Here is a 20,326-nt window from a genome sequence, read left to right on the forward strand (position 1 = left end):
GTGCTTGCATGCATGATTTGGGTCAAAACATGATTTTGGTCTTTTTAACAAGCTTTAAGACCAACTAACACTTGCATGGTTGTTGCTTAACCATCAAGATCCGATTTTTATGACTCTTAGTGCCTCTAAGAGCCCAAAAGGATAGCTATTATGGTCTGAAATCATTAAGATGCAAGAAGCCGTAACAATGGAGTCCAAAAGTGACCTTAAACACCCCCATAAACAAATCTAAGCATACAATGGCCAAGTTTGGAACTTGATACCTCAAAAGAGTCAGAAATGATGCCAATCTCCTGGATCTACAAGCTCTTGGTGGATCTTTGCTCCTTCTTCAAGCTCCTTTCTTTTCCAAAGCACCAAAAATACACCAAGGTACTCTCAAATGGCTTCCAAATTACAAAGACACACAAATAGGGGTTAAGGTTTTCGTGGTGGCTTTATAGAGACGAGAGGGAGCCTGGACCAAAGACATAAAATCCTTTATATAGGGATCAAACCCTAAAAGTTAGGGTTTTAGAACCTGCGCGCGTACGCTGCACGTACCCTTTGGTACGCTGGGCATACGTGCATGGCCTCCCTGCCCTAACCTCTTGAGTATGCTGCACGTACCAGGCATGGTATGCCCTGCGTACTGCCTTTCTTGGCCCAAAACTTAAGGCCTAACAATCCTGTCCCAAACCAACAACAACCCATTAATCAATAAAATAAATAATATTAATACCTGCAAATCCAGGATGTTACAGCGAAGCTCGACATACATAATCATATAAATAAATACATATAAACATAAACATGTAGCATACATATAAACATTCCTCGGGCTTGCCCGACATCGGACCGAAGTCCAGAAACATTGTAACAGACACATGCAATAATCACGAAGACATCAATCATACAAACATTCCTCGGGTTTGCCCTAACATCGGATCGAAGTCCGGAAACATATAAACCTACATCTGGCACAACCCGACATCGGACCTTAGTTCGACATATACTAACATACATAAACGGGCCGACATTGGTGCCTTCGACCCGTTTCTACTGGAGGAAAACTCACCTCACAAAACTGGCTGCTAAATCTCTCGGTAAGAAATCTCTATCGGCTGCTCCCGCAACTCCCCGACTATCATTATCACAATAACATTTAGTCAAAATCTAATAATCCTTCTTAGGGTAAAATGACCATTTTACCCCCTGATCTAATTTGGACCATAACCTAGTCCCAATTCCATATAATCTTTCCAAGCCTACTGATGGCCCACTAAAGGCCCCCTAATGGCCCAATTTTCTAAATTGGGCCTAACTCCTCAAATGGGCCTTCCCTTAAGCCCAACATGTCCATGGTCCATTATCTGACTTCTAATGGCCCATTAAGGCTAAATAACTGCTAAGTCCAAAGATTGGGCCAAACTAAGGCCCAAACGTTGTGAAGCCCAAAACCTGAGAGTGCGCTGGACGTACTCCGCTATACGTTAAGCGTACTGCTGCATGGCTTGTACGCTGTGCGTATTGGCTTGTACGCCTAGCATACTACCCTCTTAAGCCATAAACTTCAAAAATGCTTATTTCATTAAGACCTTAAACCCATATTACAGATCTGAGTCCCTTAGCATGTCTTAACTCATAAAGTCTATTACTTGGTGGCTTGCAACCCACCAAATGGACCCAAACTTGGAATATAGTAACTGACTTCCATGAAAATGGCTAAATCTCATGCATGGTCACAAAAGGACTTCAAAGATCGAAACTTTACTGATATTGGTGATGGGTTTGAGCCACAAGAAAATCCTATGTGCTAATGCAAACCCTAATGTTTGGATCTAGGTTTCTCTAATTGTACATGCATTCATCCAAGACTTTCTAATCCTAGATCTAATGATAACAATTCGAAATTATAATGACCAAACCAGATCTAGAAGATTACCTCTTGTTACTTGCTTGAATCTTCTTCTTCCTTGAGCTTAGAGTCACAAGTGTAACTCCTCTAATGGCTTACAAACATCAACTAGCAAGAGGGTAGTATTTGAGAGAGAATGGAGGCACTTGAAATCGGCTCTAGGGTTCTAGGAGAAGCAGTGGCCGATTTCTGTAACATAAGGAATCTATTTATACTGTGAGCAGCTAGGGTTTCAGTCAAAAATCCTAATGGATAGCTTAAACATTAAACAGCCCATGGAACCTTCTGGAATAAGGCCATGGACGAAAATATGATGGACTCCCATCATAATTTTGTTCACCCCTTAGTCCATTAGGTTTCCCAGCCCAAAATACAACTATCAAACAATTGACAGTTTAAGTCCCTTTATTCAATTAATCTCTTTTAGTCACCAAATTAATTCCGAATTAATCTATGACTAATATTAATCAAACAATATTATCCTTTTAATATATTATTCTTATAATATAGTGATAAACCATAATATATTCTCTCTCTCTCTCTCTCTCTCTCTCTCTCCCCCTCTCCATAAATTACCCTGTCAAGTTGTTATGGTGAAGACAACCCAAAAGGACCATGCACAATCGGGTAAAGTACTTACCAAATATAGTTACGGGCTTAGACACTAATCCAACAATTGGGACATTTTTAGCACTAAAGGTGGCAACCCTAAGCCTAGATACGAGGTTGATCCATAAAAATCCATTCTTGGGACCTAAAGAGGTCCAAAACTCCATAAACAAAGATCTAAACATTCACGAGGCAAGATGGAAGCTTTATACCTCCAATGAGTGCCAAATGGTGGTGAAATCTCGGATCCTTGAGCTCTAGATACTCAACTTCTTCTTCTCCAACTTCTCTTTTCTTCTTCCAAGCTCCAAATCACCAAAGTAAGCTTCACAAGGCCAAAAACACACATGGATGAAGTATGAAAGGGTTTCTAGGGTTTTTGAATCGAGATGGCTGGTAAGGAGGCTAGGGTTTGAGTCATAATGTTGTATTTATATGACTTAAACCCTAAAAATTAAGGTTTGGAGTCTGCTCACGTACGTTGTGCGTACGTGCATGCGCCCCCCGAATCTAGAGCTCCTCTACATCCCGCGTACGCCAAGCTTACGCCCAATGTACGTCTTCTGGGCAGCCCAACTACACGGCCCACTTACTAATGGTCCACTCAATAGTCCATCAAATAAATTCTTAGCCCAATAACTAATTAAAAAGATATTAAATGATTATTACCTCAAGTAACAGATGTTACACACAACTAGTTTTTTTTGTATCTATAATTTTGCTGTTAAAAACTTGTAATAAAATCACTTGATCACGGAATTCAATAGAGTTCATAAAGAAAAGTTCTAATGATTTTTCAACTAAATACGATGTTGATGAAGTTTTAATTTAAATTCCTTTAGAATTCTATAAAATCCATAAACCAAATCCGACCTTAAAGATTTGTGTATCATCACCTTTGCATATAATTTAGAGATGCATTATTTAGAATCTTTTATGAAATTCAATAATTTGGTTATTGACGTGTTTGAAATACGTTAATAATAATAATTAGAATAGTATTGAATGATTAATCATTAATTTTTGAGAGTTGCCCATCTCATCGCATCCTTCCAAGAGGGTTTGACCCAAGTAAACGCCTTGGGTCTGTAGTTTGTAGTTATGCCTGCAAACCATCAACATCAACATTCGTGTATCCATGGAGGGAGTTCACAAAAATCAAATTTATATGTGAATTGTGATGCACAATTTACTACAACTATTTAACGGTCCCCCGGGAATCCCTCTCCATATCTTCTTCCCTACATCCTTTTCTCATATTTATTATATCGTTTCGTTTCTTTCGATCTGATTTGCACACGCCCTCCATTGATTGATCCACGAGCTTGATTTCAGTTCTTGATGCTCACCTAATCGCCATGGATTTCCCATTTTGATTTTGCTTCCTCACGCTAGAATACGGTATCTTCCTGTTGTATTGTATGGTTTTGTTACTTGCAAATTACAAATTACAATGAATGAATGATCCATTTTACTTTTACTTTTGAAAGGATTCTTCGGTTATCAATCATGTCATCAATTGTAGCAAGAACGGGTCGCCATCTTCAGCGTTACGACAACAATCTTCGCCTTGTTTCCGGGTATCTCTACTATTCGTTTATGATATTTAAATTCCTTCTGTTTTGGGCATTATCACCTCTTCCACATTTTGTCCCAATTAGAATACCTCATGCTTAATCCATTGATTTAGAAATCCAGAAAAATATTGTTGACTTGGATTCAAAATTTGCTTAAAATGGGAGATTCAAGATAGAAATCATTGCAATTCCATTCCATCTCCCGCAATCAATCAATCATGTTCTCGTAGTCATAGACTACTTGGTAAAAAACGAGTGATTATTAATAATTTTTAGCAAGTTTCCATTAACAAGATTTTTAGACGTAAACTTAGGAAGATATAAAGTTACTGTTTGATTTGTCACACCATACAAATGAGTCATCACCGACTCGTTTCCTTATCCTCCCCTACAAGGGCAGGGGCCTACATCGATAATTGTGGCAAGAAGAATTAACAATAAAAAAGATTCTTTGCCCATATTGGATAACTACAGCAAAAGATTTTGCTCGTGAATAGGACAAAACATGCCCAAAGTTTTTAATTCAGTCACTGTGAACCTGACAAGAAAACAAAAAGCTTATAGAATATAACAATTTTATATTATCGGCATGAATAACATGGAAAATTGAGTTGTTATAACCTTGTTTTTTTAAATTCTTGCAACCAAAGCACGATGTGGATATGCTTCTGCGGTTTGCTTTATTCTATTCAAGAGTTAATGTTGAATTTACAAAATTAAAAGCGGTGGATTATATCATTGATGGTGGGAGTATAATTTGAATTACAATGAATCCGGCATATTCTATCACATATTCTTCTTTTTGCTACCCTGTTACAAATTAGTCAAACATGTAAAAGTAAAAATAAGTGGTTTTTTATAATCAATCTCTATAACAGACCATGTTCTTTCTACTGTGTGCTTACTATAAACATCTATACAACAGATGTATTCCATACAGACTGGTGAAGACTAAAGATCAACACGTTGATAAAGAGAAGAGAATAGAAGTATTGATGGTATCTTCACCAAATCGTAATGACATGGTATTCCCAAAGGTACTCAATCTCTTCTTCAGTTCTTCTTGTTCAGATTTTGATATAAAGTGATTTTGTAAATGGTAGTATGCATATATAAAGTAGATCCTTTGAATTTTGATTGTATTGATATATTTACAGGGTGGATGGGAGAGCGACGAGACAGTTGAAGAAGCTGCGTGTCGCGAAGCCTTAGAGGAAGCTGGAGTAAGAGGAGTTCTTAAAGTAAGGCCAAACAAACGTCTCAAATATTTAATACACTTGTTGAGAAAAAATAAAGAAACAGGGACAATTGTGTAATTTTGACATGTAGGGAAAGGCACTTGGAGTGTGGGAGTTTAGAAGCAAGAGCAAACAGGAAGCTTGTAGTGAGGAAGGGGGATGCAAAGGATACATGTTTGCATTAGAGGTAACAGAGGAGCTTCAAACATGGCCTGAACAGAGTAATCGCAGCAGAAAATGGGTAAGCATCAAGGAATAGCAACCGACTTTGGATTCATTTCTTTGTATTAATTATTAAAGCGTTGTACATTTACACTACACAGGTGGTGATTGAAGAAGCATTTGTATTATGTCGCTATGAGTGGATGCAGAGTGCATTGAGAGAATTTCAAAGAGTGGTGGAAAAGGGAAATAATAACAAGCTGGTAGAAATGAAAGAAGACAAGACAATTAAACAAGAAGATGAAGATTGTCAACTGATGTCAACAAATTGCCATGTCAATGGACCTATTATGACTATGGCTATCGCTAATTCATATGGCATCATGCTTCCTGCTGGTATTTTCCTCTAGTTACTCCCTCCATGCATTGCAATCTGCACTTGCACACCAAGTGTTTGACAAAATGCTTGCATGTCTTGTTCTCTACCTCGCTAGCTGCTGATGAAGCGTAGCAGTGGGTTTGTGAATGAGTAGGAATAATAAGCAATTGTATCTTGTATTATTTTTCTTGCACATACTTTTAGAGATGCAGATGTATGTATAGCCCCTTAGAGACTGCAAGATGATCGATCAATATCATGTTAATTGTGTGTCAGTAGTGTAAGGCAGAAACCTGTCTGTGTTTTAAACTTTAACCAAAGTTGTAGAATTTGGGTAATGATACATTGTAGCATGTGTGTGTTAAATGAGCAATATGAGCTCCTTCTTCATTGGTATATCTTTGACTGCAAGATGCTGTTTATTTTTTACTTTTACTTACTGGACTTAATAAAAACATGACTTAAACCAGTAAAGTATATATGAGTGTTATTTTTTACTTAATGCATATTGAACGACTTAACAAACAAAATAAAGCCTTTGATTCTTTTTCAAATTTGCTCTCGCTTATTTTTTTCCTTTCATTTTCCAAAACATGGAATCATTTTCTCATATATTAGTATATTTTAAATATAACTTATTTAGACAACAAAAGAAAACGGGTCTTAAACCACTTTGTCACTTTTAGATGTTGAGTGTCAAACTTGCTTTTAAACCGGTAACTTTGATTCAAGATTGGTGGTATACTAATCTTGCATAAAAAAACCGTGTTTGATTAGAGGAAATGACCCATGATGGTGAGCTGGCTAAACCCTTTGTTTGGTTTTTATCGTTATAATTTTCTGTAAAATTTAACCGTTTTTTGAATTAAAAACTCAATTAATTTGAAGGTATGTTTTCAGATTACCAATCAGCTTTGTTCATAAAACCACTATTGATAGCCTTTATTGACTGAAGAATACGAATCATATTTATCAAACAAGATGATAATTTAGCTATGTTACTCTTCAATTAACGGAAGCTGTTAATGATAGATACTTGATTGATATAAAACAAGATGATAATTTAGCGATGTTGCTCTTCAATTAACGGAAGCTGTTAATGATAGATACTTGATTGTTATAAAATATTAAATCAGGGACCAAATTTACAAATAGAATATCTTAAAGGACTAAAAGTGTTGCTCATAAATTTATATTTCTGTTAATCTATTTGCTTATTAACGCCTCTCCTGTCTTCTCGGCTTATCGGCTTTCGGAGCCCCTTGTTCGTTAAGTACCTGTTGTCTGGTCATGGCGGCCACTCTTATCATCAGACCTTTAGCTTGCTTTTCCTCTCCTCCTCCTCCTCATCCACCTCCGCCGCTCCTTCATTATGCTTCTTCTTTCAGATTATGGACGCCATTTTTCAGAGGAGGAAGTAGAATTCTCTCTTCTCCATTTAATAACCATGACTTCCTTCGCCGCCACAGTTCTTCCTCCTCTCAGTTTCCATCCCTCACTGCTCTCAGTGCCATCGCTACTGGTCCTGATCGTATTGCTCGTTTTGACAGCCAGGAATCTGACACGGACCCCATTTCCATATTCAACGACAGGATTCTCAAGGAACAATATTCTAGACGAGCTTCCGGGAGGCCCAACACTGAGTCGGATTCCGGTTCCAGTTCCGATGTATCGAATGAAGAGGTTGATAAGTACATCCAAATGGTGAAACAGCAGCAGCAAAGGGGGTTGCTGGAGTTGAAAAAGGGTCATATGCTTAGAAAAGGCGGTTCCAATAACGGTGACGCTAATTTCAGTTACAAAGTTGATCCGTTTACTCTTGAAGAAGGTGATTATGTTGTGCATAAGAAAGTTGGCATAGGTCGTTTTATATCGATCAGACCAAGCATCCCGGATGGCGAAACTACCCCAATTGACTACGTTTACATTCAGTATGCTGATGGAGTGGCTAAACTTCCTGTTAAGCAAGCCTCTAGATTCCTCTATCGCTATAATCTGTATGTATATACTTCTTCAACTTGATTATTAACTCAAATTTACATACGTTGTCATCTATTTCCAAACTTTGTTTTCCTTATGGCACTGGAACTAAGTCCTAAATAATATGGCGTGGGATGCTTTTTTGCAGTCCAAATGAAAGCTCAGCACCTCGAGGTCTGGGCAGATTGAAGGACACAAGTATTTGGGAAAAGAGGAAGATCAAAGGGAAGGTTGCAATTCAGAAAATGGTTGTTGATTTGATGGAGGTATATTTAAACAGGCTAAGACTGAGGAGACCCCCATACCCCAAGAACCCTGCCATGGCCGAATTTGCTTCTCAATTTCCCCATAACCCCACTCCTGATCAGTTACAGGCCTTCATTGATGTTGAGAAGGATTTGACAGAGAGAGAAACTCCAATGGATCGATTGATCTGTGGAGATGTTGGGTTTGGCAAGACTGAAGTTGCTCAACGTGCCCTCTTTTATGTGGTTTCATCAGGAAAGCAGGCAATGGTATTAGCACCAACCATTGTTTTGGCTAAACAGCATTTTAGTGTTATATCAGAGAGATTTTCCAATTACCCCAACATCAGGGTTGGGCTCATGAGCAGATTTCAGGTGAAAATAATCGTTCTTCTTTTCTCTTTTAAATTACACCATTTTTGTGGTTTAATATGGTGGAAACAGCTTCATGGTATTCTCTGTATAAGATACCGACATTGCAATGAACCTAACCTTTTACAGCATGCAGACTGCATCAGAAAGAGAGGAGTATTTTCACATGATCAGAAATGGGGAACTGGATATTATTATTGGAACCCACTCGCTTCTTGGAAGCCGTGTCTCATATGATAGATTAGGTCTTCTTATAGTTGATGAAGAACAGGTTTGCCTCCTTTTCCATTTACCAATCTTTGATAATCATCCTTACCCTTTGATTTTTTGATATGAAGGGATGCCTGATTTTGTGGTATACAGAGGTTTGGTGTCAAACAGAAGGAGATGATTGCTTCAATGAAAACTTCAGTTGATGTTCTTACTCTTTCTGCAACTCCTATACCAAGAACCCTATATTTAGCATTAACTGGATTTCGTGATTGCAGGTAACATCATAGAAAATTAATCTTAGTCAGCATATTTCTGAAATCAATAAAGATCAAACTTTTCTGTAACCCTTTCTTTTCCCTCAGTTTGATCTCAACAGCACCTCCTCAAAGAGTTCCTATAAAAACCCATCTTTCAGAGTATAGTGAGGCAAAAGTTATATCAGCAATCCAGTTTGAACTCGATCGTGGAGGCCAGGTTTTCTATGTTTTACCACGTATTCAAGGTAACAAATGGTTTGACCTTTTTTTTTTACTATTTCAAGACAAAGCAATTACTTCACTTCAGCTCATTGATTATCATCCACAGGTCTCGAAGAGGTTCTGGCATTTCTTGAGAAGTCATTTCCAGATGTTGAAGTTGCCCTTGCTCATGGACAGGTAAACATTTTGCTGTTATGCTTTGTAGTACACCAATTGCAAAACAAATCAAATAATATAACCATTTAAATTTATATACAGCTATATTCGAAACGATTGGAGAAAACCATGACAAGATTTGTGGAAGGAGAAATCAGGATTCTAGTTTCCACAAATATTGTAGAAAGTGGCCTTGACATTCAAAATGCTAACACCATCATAATCCAAGACTTTCAGCAATTTGGGCTTGCACAGCTCTATCAGGTTCATTCCTCACCATCACTATGTGTTTCCTTTTATTCCTATTAAGTGTTGTCTGGATAAATGATGAGGGCAAATTTGTAAATTGTGCATTTGATTAGTTTGTTTGATCATTTATGTTTTTGTTTGTTTAATTTGTGCAACCTCTCTATCCATACATGAGTTAATAGGACACTAGAGTATTTTGTCATTACTGGTTGATATAGACATATAGTTGACTGTTTCTAGTCATTATGTATGTGACAGAATATATCTGTTTAATATTTTTCTTATTTGATAACTTTGTTGGTATAGTTACGTGGAAGGGTAGGAAGGTCAAATAAGGAGGCTCATGCTCATCTATTCTACCCCAACAAGTTGTTGCTTACTCCAGCAGCAAAGGTACATGGTCTTCTCTTCCTTGGTCAACATAACTAATAATTCTGTATACAAAGTTGTTAATTCTGCATTTTATGATCTCTAAATGGTAAATATTACTAACTAAATACAATCTTTTACAACACTTCAGAAAAGGCTTGAAGCTCTTGAAGAATGTGGTGACCTTGGTCAAGGGTTGCAACTTGCAGAAAGAGACATGACTATTAGGGGATTTGGTAATATTTTTGGTGTGCAACAAACAGGAGATATTGGCAATGTAGGCATTGATCTCTTCTTTGAAATGCTTTTTGAGAGCTTATCCATGGTATTGTGTTTCTTCCTTCACTCCTGTCTTTGTGCATTTTACCGTTTTGTCCCTGTTGACTTAATTTCAGAGTCTTTCTCTTGTCCAAAACCAGGTTGATGTGCATCGAACTCATCCGGTTTCTTTCAAATCCGTCAAGGTATTTTTTCCCCCAAAAAACGAAATTGCAACGTACTTTTATTTATTTGTTTATTCAAGTGGACCATGTCTTACTGTTACAACATTGTAATTTGAAAATCTACCTAACTATAAGAATGTGATCCAAACACAAACATAAAGCAATTTTCACTTGGGTGTCCTGGTTAGAAAAAAACCATTTAGGCATATCTGAATGGGAATTTATAATTTTCAGGGTAAAAGCAGTCTAATTATCTGTTGTATGTTGTTTTTATTATGTCAGCTTGAATTGGACATAAACCCTCGTCTGTCATCGGAGTATATAAATTATCTGGACAATCCTATAGAAGTAGTGAAGGATGCAGAAAAGGCTGCAGAAAAGGACACGTGGAGTTTGGTACAGTTTACAGTGGATCTCAGGAGGCAATATGGAAAAGAGCCTTACGCCATGGAATCTTTACTAAAAAAACTTTATGTGAAAAGAATGGCAGCAGATATAGGAATCACTAGAATCTATGTTAATGGAAAAACCGTGGTAATGATGACAAACATGAACCAACAAGTATTCAAGATGATCACAGATGCCATGTTTTCAGACACTCACCGCAACATGCTTGCTTTTCAAGCAGGCCAAATTAAGGTACAAAAACAAAACACTCATTTCCTTACGCTCCACTATATTTGTTAGATTCAAGGAGGGCATTTATGTCTTTTGCACAAACAAAAAGATCCAGAGCGTGCATGTCTCTGTTCCACTTCCACTTTTTGGGTTGGACTGTCTCAGTCACAGTCACATATAGTCATGGTCATATCATAAAGTCAGAGTCCAATGCATGTCAAACGCAGTATAAGGTGGTTGTGATGTGTTGTGTTGTTTTATAGGCGGAATTACTTATTGATCTACCAAAGGACCAGCTTCTTACTTGGATATTCCAGTTGTTAGCCGAACTTCATTCTGCGTTACCAGCCCTTATAAGATACTAAATGGACGCTTCATGTTCACGGAGTGTAATCAAGATGGTCTATAAGGAACTGAACCGAACCGAATCGAATCGGGCATAAACTAACCTAAACGAACCCAACCTGACCGTTTCTGTTGTGTAGATGAAACCTGAACCCAAACATTAACAATGCATGCTCATGCTGATGCATGCTAGTGATAGGGTGTATGCACACAGGACAGGCCACATACGGTCATGGGGTCATGGTTACGTGAATATATGGAATATGTTTTGTAACTAATTAGCTCAACTGTTGGCTTATTGTAATTATCATCATAGATTTTATTATTTATGGGATTTTAGGAGCCTTATTATTTATGTGAAGTAATATGCAAAATGTTGTTTGATTAGGGTATAATCCAACTCCAAGTTGTTAATTTGATTAGGGTATGATTAGGGTATCATCGACTACCAAAAAAGCATATTCTATCTTATATTTCGTTGTAGAATTACAAAATGGTGGTTTTGCAAAAATCTAAGGAATGTTTAGTTTATGCATAAAAGTCAAATTACCTCCCCTTATGGAGGGAGACCTTTTATAACCATATAACCATGGACATCTACATCTCCTATCTCATTGCAATAAGATGCTTTGGTCGTTAGCATAATGTGTATTCAGTTAAGACGAATTTTTCATACGATGGATGGATATAAAGTAAACAAAAGTTTTGATGCCATATTTTCTAGAATTTTTTTTTGTCAATGCGTATACGTTAGTATCACCTTTATTTGAATAGGTTAAACAATCTATTGTGACGTTTAATTGGCATATCATTTTATTATCAACAACACACTATCTAATCTATTCTTAAACTATACCATTCACTAAATAGGTTTGAATTACTTGAATTGAAGCATCTGTTTTCCCTTGCCTATCATCTTGCTGGGTTGGGTTTTTTTATTTTATTATATCTTTGCGGGTTCAAAAAAAAAAAAAAAAAAAAAAAAAAAAACTTGAATTGAAGAACACCGTGTCAACATCAAAGATACCATTGCCTGTAATTGTGAGCACGGTGCGGTTTGGTGCGGTTATTAGCAAAAACCTCACCACAAACCGCAAATGCGGTTAATCCATTTTCAAAACCGTTTGGTGTGGTTATTTTTGCGGTGCGGTTAGGCGGTTATTTTTTCGGTACGGTTTTGTTTTTTTGTGTTTCAGTTATTAACCGCATGAATTTGATGTGGTTATTTTGTGTGGTTTTTAACCGTACTTTGGAGTTCAAACAGTTTTAAGAGTTTAAAAATATAACCTGTAATAATCAAAACCGTAAGGTATAAGACAATTAGCTTAAATTACAAACAACTAATATCTTAAAAACGTTAAATCACTAGTAATTAACAATAAATATATTAAAATTGTCAAATTTCACCATTTTCCAAAGTTGAACATAAGAAAAAACAAACATTTTTGTATTTTGAAATTTTATCATTTTTTCATCCATAAAACTTGTCTTATTTTTAGTATTTAATATATTAATAATTAATAATAATAAATTATATATAATATATGCGGTGCGGTGCGGCTTTTTTGCAGTTTTTGAAAACTAATAACCGCACCGCATCGCAAATTTGCGGTTTTTGAAAAACAAAAAACCTCACCATCGGTTTTTATTGCGGTTTCGGTTAATCAGTTGCGGTTAATGCGGTTTTTACGGTTAATTTTAATTGCGGTGTGGTTTGCTCACCCCTAGCCCGTATAAGTATCCCTAGCCCGTATAAGTAAGATAGTTATAACTCTAAAAATAGCAATTAAAAATTTCGTTTCAAATTGAAACAGTTTAATTTATAGCCCCTAGGTAATGAAGAAAGTCAATTAAGAAAATAGGAAGAGTTGTCAATCGAGTTTGACAATGTGGGGCTAATTTAGTAATTTTAGCCCTAAAGGGGACGAATTGTTGTTGTTGAGGTCGCCGACGGCTGCGTTGGGAAACCACGTGCGCCTTGCAAAAGGCAAAAGCCACCCAATGCGACCAAAGACATCGTTTACCCATCGACATTCGACACAAAGACCAGCCTTACCCCTGGTCTAAAACACCTCCTCTCTCTTTCAATTTCAATTTCAATTTCAATTCAAATTCTTGTTTGATTTGCATCCTTGTTTCCCCGAAAATATTAATTTTGTTGGGTCGTCCTTCATATTCAAATCTTGGAGGTGTATAATTGATCATATATTCGTGCTAAAATTGAAAATACTACCTGTAAACAAATTCCCAGATTTGGTTTATCCTTGATCCCGGAAGATCGTGTTCGACGTTAGCAGATTGGTTTCCAGCAAGCTGTCTTCTTGTTTTCTCACACCTGAGGTAACGTAATCTTCCCTGCAGCCAACTCTCATTTTGACTTCTCTTTGTTTCTTACAATTACCCGACGCATTTTCTTGGATTTGACCTGGGATCTGTAATTTTCTTCGATTTCAAGCCGATACAGTTACCTACCCTTCAATTTCCTAAATCGATAGTCATTTTCTAGACAAATAATATCATCCCTAAAGCTGTTAGATTGTTGTATTTTAACATGGGATCTGATACGAATGCGATCATATTTGTTTCTTTTCTATTCTCTTTCAATCGATCAACTAATTTTCTTTTGCTTTCCCTAAATCCGCTTTTTTGTTCCTTTGGAGGTAAACGCGTTGTTACTTGATTATTAGTTGTTTAGTTGACCCCATCAAGGGTTTTGGCTTTGGTTTTCATCAAGACTACTAGTGTCACAGCTATCATACGTTCATACTGTTTTTCGTCAATGTTAACACGAATCAACCGCGATATTAGTTTCCACCATGTTGCAAACCTAATATGCTCTAATTGGTTCTGAACTAACATGTTCATCTTGCAGGCGATTCATTTCTCATCCAATTAACACAAAGTGGACTCACCGATGGATGCTAGAGAAAGTGTTCTTGTTGTTCAGTTCCTTCATCTGACTACTACCTCCTGATTATTGAAGATCTCTAGACGCCACTTTCATTGCATTTATTAAAAACAATCACCTCTGTCACATAGACCTTTTTAATCTATGGGCGAGTGGGTGGTTGGAGCTTTTATTAACCTTTTTGGAAGCATTGCAATTAACTTCGGAACTAATCTTCTTAAATTGGGCCATGACGAGGTACTTAATGCTTGTATATAATACATATTCACAAAATTGGTCAAAATAGTAAATGCAATCGTCCTTGTTTCTTATTCTGAATTGTAACTAAAACATTGTAGAGAGAAAGACATGCTCTGCTAGTTGAAGGGATTAATGGAAAGACACTACTGAGGCCTATCATAAGCTTCCAATCTTGGAGAATAGGTAAACTTTAATTTTTCTGCTTTTGTGTCTATTCTTTCAACTACATTAAGTTTTTTTTTTCTAAGTATATATCGATCTGCTCACAGGTATTCTATTTTTCGCGTTTGGAAATGCCCTTAACTTTATTTCCTTCGGATATGCTGCTCAGGTATGTGAATTTTGCAGCTTCAAAATCATTTTAAAGTAACATTTTAAATCCAAAATTTGTAATTTAGGTATTCTATTGTCTTGTGTTTTCAGTCACTTCTTGCAGCATTGGGATCCATACAATTTGTGTCAAATATCGCGTTTGCCTATTTCGTCTTACAGAAAACAGTCACTGTAAAGTATGCTTTTTTGAATCTGCATCTTTTTTTTTTGTTATATGATCTGAAAGTAACTTTTACTAACATTTGTAGCTTTTTTTTATGCAGAGTATTAGTTGCCACAACTTTTATTGTTCTTGGAAACATCTTCCTTGTTGCTTTTGGCAATCACCAATCACCTGGTATGGTATACCACATTGGTTTTTCACATTTTCTTTTTTTCAAATTCTCATTCAAAGTTTAGGGAAATTGAAATTCTTATGGTGATTATTAATATTATGTATGTGAAATTGTGAATTCTACAGTTTACACACAGGAGCAGTTGGCAGAAAAGTACAGCAACATTACATTCCTTTTTTACTGTCTGCTTTTGGTGGTGGTGGTTCTCATGCATCACTACGTATACAGGTAAGCCCTTCAAATCGAAAGATATTTCCCTAAAAAATCATTTCATTTAATTAATTTGATATATTGGGATGGATTAACATTAAACAGGAGAGGAGAATTGTTGCTTGCTATTCCAGGGAAAGATCTTATGAGATACTGGAAGTTACTGCTTCCTTTTTCATTTGCTGTAGTTTCAGGAGCCATAGGATCATGTTCAGTTCTCTTTGCAAAGTCTCTGTGAGTTTTTTCTTAATGCTACATTGCTATGATGATGTGATTTGCTGACTTTAATTTGGTAAACTTGGTATTTATGAAGGGAATATTTGTGTTATTTTTTCAGCTCAAATCTTTTAAGACTGTCCATGTCAAGTTCATATCGATTGGATAGCTGGTTCACGTATTCGATTCTTTTATTATTTCTATGTACAGCTGGATTTTGGGTAATGATTAATAATAGTATTAACATTATTATTAGTAGTAGTAGTAAAAAATTTGGATGATATGTATTGACTTGTTTTTATGTATACCATATATCTACAGATGGCAAGGTTGAACGAAGGATTATCACAGTTCGATGCCATACTTATAGTCCCCATGTTTCAGATAGCTTGGACATTCTTCTCAATTTGTACTGGATTTGTGTATTTCCAGGAATATCAGGTTCTTTCTCTCTCATAAGACTTAATGGGGAAAGTTTTAGAGGCTGTTTCTTTTTCATCCACATTTTGTGTTGTATGGGCAAAGTGCAGTAGAAGATGGATATAAAAAAAAATTGTCGTTGAGAACAGTTATAAATTAAAATTGTAAATGACTAGGATAATTTTTTTTTTTAAAAAGTATATGTTTAGGATAACATTTACTTTCTCATTAATAATTTTCAGCTAATGATAAAACCAAAATCATCCACAATATAATATGCTCAAACTAAAAAGATTAGTTTTTTTTTTTTTGTCTAAAAAGCTTACAACCACAATTAATAATAAAAGTCTACACGTGTTACATGATATTTTGAAGACCATCAAACGACTAGCTGGATTTTTTTTTTCTTTATAATCACAGAATATTATTTTTACAATTTGAATATGTCCATTGGTGAAGATAGGTAGATGGGTATCTATTTTTTTGTTTTCATTTTTCATCTTTATTGAATACTACATAAATGTCGTGAAGAATAATTTTAAATCCTTGCAACTTGTTTAATATCAACTAAAATTTTAATCACAAGATAGATAATATATTTGTTAAAAATAGAAGGTCTTAGTGGATTAAAGACACCGTTCTCCCACTTAACCAATTTAGCTCATCTGTCTATTCATTTCGAGTCATAATGAAAAGAAGTACCACTATAACAATTTGAATATATATATATATATATATATATATATATATATATATATATATATATATATATATATATATATATATATATATATATATATATATATATATATTAGATTGAATTGTATACTCATTAAGTCCATTATTAAGAAAAAAAACGGCTTATGTTATGTCCCTAACAATTAACATTACTTGTTTGTTTGTATGTGATCAGGTACTTGACGCGTTGAGGACGGCGATGTTTATTCTGGGAATGATTTCAGTATTCATAGGAATTTCATTGCTGGCACCCGACGACTCAAAAGGTAATAAAATAATAACCTAATCCATTTACTTTACAATCGCAAGGGCAAAATCGGAAAATCATTTTCTTTTCTTTTTTACAGAAGTGAAGGAAAGTCCCTTATCATCCGTGGCTTCATCACATGTCAACCCTGAAATAGAAAGGTACATGACATTAGTTTGATAAACGCACAGCATAATCAAATCAAACATCAAGAAGCTAGAGTTATTTCCCAAACATATGTAGTTTTTTTTTTTTATATATATAAAGAAAAAAAAAACAAAAAGGGGAAATAACAGAAAGTCTTGTATGTATTGAAAATGAAAGGTTGTCGAAGCCATGTGAAGAGTCGCAACTGCAAATCAAGGACATGAAGTCGCTGGCAAGAGTAATGGCAACAAAAGCCACAGCAGCCATGGTGAAAGCAAAGGTTTTTGTCCGACTTTTCTTTCCAGATACGGATGGGCATCATCCTCATCGATACAAAAAGATGGAATCCAAATTATTATTTTCGTCTTAAAAATTTCCAATTTTTGGTTTGGGTACAGAGTACATGCACACTGTTGATTGGTATGGGGGATGATACCATGCATGCTTCATCGGTTCTTGCGATGCCCATGGTTTCCTCAAAAATCACAGGCTTTAGAGGTGTCGGAGGTGAACACCGGTCAAAGTTGTCGTTGAGAAGTCCGTCGGGGTGGGGGAGGATTCCGGTGGAGGACGAAACTGTAAATATGCTGGATACTACTTCAAGTGAGGAGGACTAACTAGTAACTAGTAACTAGCGTTTGTACTTTGTACTTGTAGTAGTGTTATTGGGGAAAAAGGATGGCGACACAGCCACGTGTTGTATAGCTGTTTGATTTGATTGAATTGGATTTGATTGGATTGGATGTATATCTTCTTTGATTCTTAAAATTCTTTTGTTTGTTCCTTAAAGTGTATACGTATGGGTTCCCTCACCTCTTATTTAAGGGTACATGTGATGTGTTAAAAGACAACCATTGGGGATTGCATGGCGGATCTATTAACTCTTATGTCTTCGACTTAATTTTTGTAATGTTATGTCATGTATGGATAATCTCTATAATTTTGCTATTACTTAGGGTTAATGAGTGTAATTTTATCTTAAATATAGACTGTTTTGTAATTTTACTAGTATTACATAAGAACAATTTCTATACTTTTGATATTTTACAAGGACTATTTCCGTAATATCACTTTTATGTGGGGACCATTTCTACAATATCAATGGCTTCTTTTTTATTTTTTACTTTTTCCATATGATATTATACATAGATCATTTCTTTGATTTTGATATTATACGGAATCTATTTTTTTTGCTATTTATACGACAATTTTTACAGTATTGATATTATAGAGACTATCTCTGTAATTATTTTTGTGACCATTTCTGTAAGTAATTCTTGCAGGGACCATTTATGTAATTCTTAATTTATCCTGTAGACCGTTTTTTGTAACTTTGTAAATCTTACATGGACCATATTTGTAACTATTTTATATAGGGACCACTTTTCTGAGTCTTAGTTTTTTCTATGGACTATTTCTATAAGTTTGTGATCAAGTAGATACATTTTTGTAATTTCTTTTTGAAAAATAGATGCCTCCTTGTTGTAATATCGTTATTACATATGAAGTATTTTTGTAATTATTTCTTACAACGATCATTTATGTAACTAATTCTAATAAGGACCATTTCTGTAATTCTTAATTTCTTCTAGGGACTGTTTTTGCAGCTTTGTAAATCTCATTGAGACTATTTTTGTAGCTTTGTAAATCTCATAAGGACTATTTCTATAAGTATTTCGTATAGGGAACGTTTCTGTAAATCTTAATTTTTTCAATTGACCATTTCTGTAGTAATGTTTCAATGATAAATTGTCGGAAATAACATAATTTGCTTTTCCTTATCGACGGGTAATATATGTAGATCAATACACATTATAAGCACGTTGCTATTACAAGTAAGAAATATACATTACATAGTTTAAATATTTCTATTAATGGAGTATGAAAAGACGTTTAATAGTATCTTTTAAGGTGCTGTTTGTTTTTCTAAGACAAAATGTTTGGAGTCTACGGACCATATCTGTAGACCTCTGTAGCAGAAGAGGTGGACCAAACGTCTGCAGTCTGAAAAAAGAAAACTGTTTGTTTTTTTAACATCTGCAGGTTACTAAAATAAACTAAAATCTAAATAAACTGATTTTTTAAACTACAAAATGATTTTTTAATATATTTATGACTTTGTTATAAATAATTAACAAATCTAAATCAACTTTTAATATTATTGTATAAAAAATGAAAATAAAAATGGTACGAATTAACGTATATATTTGAAAAAAACCAACAATTTTGGTCGTAAAGTTATACCTAAACATTGTAATTAGGAATCAAAGAATTTGATGTATAAATGAATGGAAATAAACTTCAATTTATTCAATTAAATCAATTAAAAACGTGTCATTAATATTTTTTCTAAGAAATTGACGATGCTTTATTAAATAATGTTTTATAAAATTTGGTACAAAAAATATAAGAATATAAATTTGTTAAAAATATCATATTTGTGTCGTCAAACTTTTTTTATTAAGTATTGTAATTTTTTTTCAAATTGTTTATCACTAATAAAGTTGGAATAAATATAAATTCAAAAGAACAAAAAATAAAAAAATAAAAATAAAGTGTATGTGTTTTTTTAGGCTAGAAGAGGTCTGAAGACTTTGGTCCACATCTATGCCAAGAAGAGGGCACGCAAACATTTTTAGGTCTGCAGTTTTCAAAAAAATAAACGGTTTGTGAAGGCTAATGCATGCGCGTGGTCTGCGCCACACAGACAGAAGAGGACATAAAGATCTGCGGACAAAAAACAAACACAACCTAAGACACCTTATTGACTTACATCTAACCTAATGGATGCTCGATCCTAAAAATTAAGGCAAGCCAGGTGTCTGTTTAGGTCCCACATGATATTTTGTTGCTCCAATTGAGATATAGTATTGAGTTGTTAAGTTCGATGATAACCAACAAAACATGTAAATCTCTTGAACTCGGTCATGAATGTAGCATGTTTATCCTAATCATGTGAGCCAAATAGTAAAAGGCGAGCAACCTTTGCATATTTGAATAATAAAAATCAAGATTTAACAAAATATTCAATGTTAAACATTTTATAAAATCGATATATCATTAAACCTTTATATTCTTCATATTATACAGATTCATAATAGTATTGCTTGCTTTCTCTTTCTTTTTGCTTTCCCAAATAAGGTTTTCAGTAACCTATTTTCCCTTCAAAAATAACACACTTAAATTAATTAAAAAAGTTAC

At 35.0% G+C, this 20,326-nt stretch overlaps 3 protein-coding genes across 3 annotated transcripts; all 3 read left to right on the forward strand.

The window, feature by feature from the left end:
- The first annotated feature begins 3,637 nt into the window (after nt 1–3,637).
- LOC111888639 (nudix hydrolase 13, mitochondrial) lies at nt 3,638–6,258 on the forward strand. Its single transcript, XM_023884769.3, has 6 exons — nt 3,638–3,907; nt 3,997–4,086; nt 5,009–5,120; nt 5,241–5,324; nt 5,413–5,562; nt 5,645–6,258. Exons 2-6 carry the CDS (start codon nt 4,016–4,018, stop codon nt 5,891–5,893), a joined length of 666 nt encoding a protein of 221 aa, XP_023740537.1. The 5' UTR covers nt 3,638–3,907; nt 3,997–4,015; the 3' UTR covers nt 5,894–6,258.
- Nucleotides 6,259–7,096: 838 nt separating this feature from the next.
- On the forward strand, nt 7,097–11,718 carry LOC111888630 (ATP-dependent DNA helicase At3g02060, chloroplastic). The gene is made up of 12 exons (XM_023884761.3): nt 7,097–7,859; nt 7,991–8,462; nt 8,596–8,730; nt 8,823–8,947; nt 9,035–9,174; nt 9,258–9,328; nt 9,410–9,571; nt 9,863–9,949; nt 10,077–10,250; nt 10,345–10,389; nt 10,651–11,007; nt 11,250–11,718. Exons 1-12 carry the CDS (start codon nt 7,153–7,155, stop codon nt 11,349–11,351), a joined length of 2,577 nt encoding a protein of 858 aa, XP_023740529.1. The 5' UTR covers nt 7,097–7,152; the 3' UTR covers nt 11,352–11,718.
- Nucleotides 11,719–13,282: 1,564 nt separating this feature from the next.
- LOC111888621 (probable magnesium transporter NIPA8) lies at nt 13,283–17,919 on the forward strand. The gene is made up of 14 exons (XM_023884751.3): nt 13,283–13,671; nt 14,204–14,476; nt 14,578–14,662; nt 14,749–14,810; nt 14,903–14,988; nt 15,076–15,149; nt 15,273–15,375; nt 15,463–15,591; nt 15,695–15,794; nt 15,895–16,014; nt 16,907–16,997; nt 17,079–17,139; nt 17,303–17,405; nt 17,524–17,919. Exons 2-14 carry the CDS (start codon nt 14,384–14,386, stop codon nt 17,740–17,742), a joined length of 1,326 nt encoding a protein of 441 aa, XP_023740519.1. The 5' UTR covers nt 13,283–13,671; nt 14,204–14,383; the 3' UTR covers nt 17,743–17,919.
- Nucleotides 17,920–20,326: the final 2,407 nt, after the last annotated feature.

This window comes from Lactuca sativa, chromosome 2 (genome assembly GCF_002870075.4).
Source record: "Lactuca sativa cultivar Salinas chromosome 2, Lsat_Salinas_v11, whole genome shotgun sequence".
NCBI classification, from domain to species: Eukaryota; Viridiplantae; Streptophyta; class Magnoliopsida; order Asterales; family Asteraceae; genus Lactuca; species Lactuca sativa.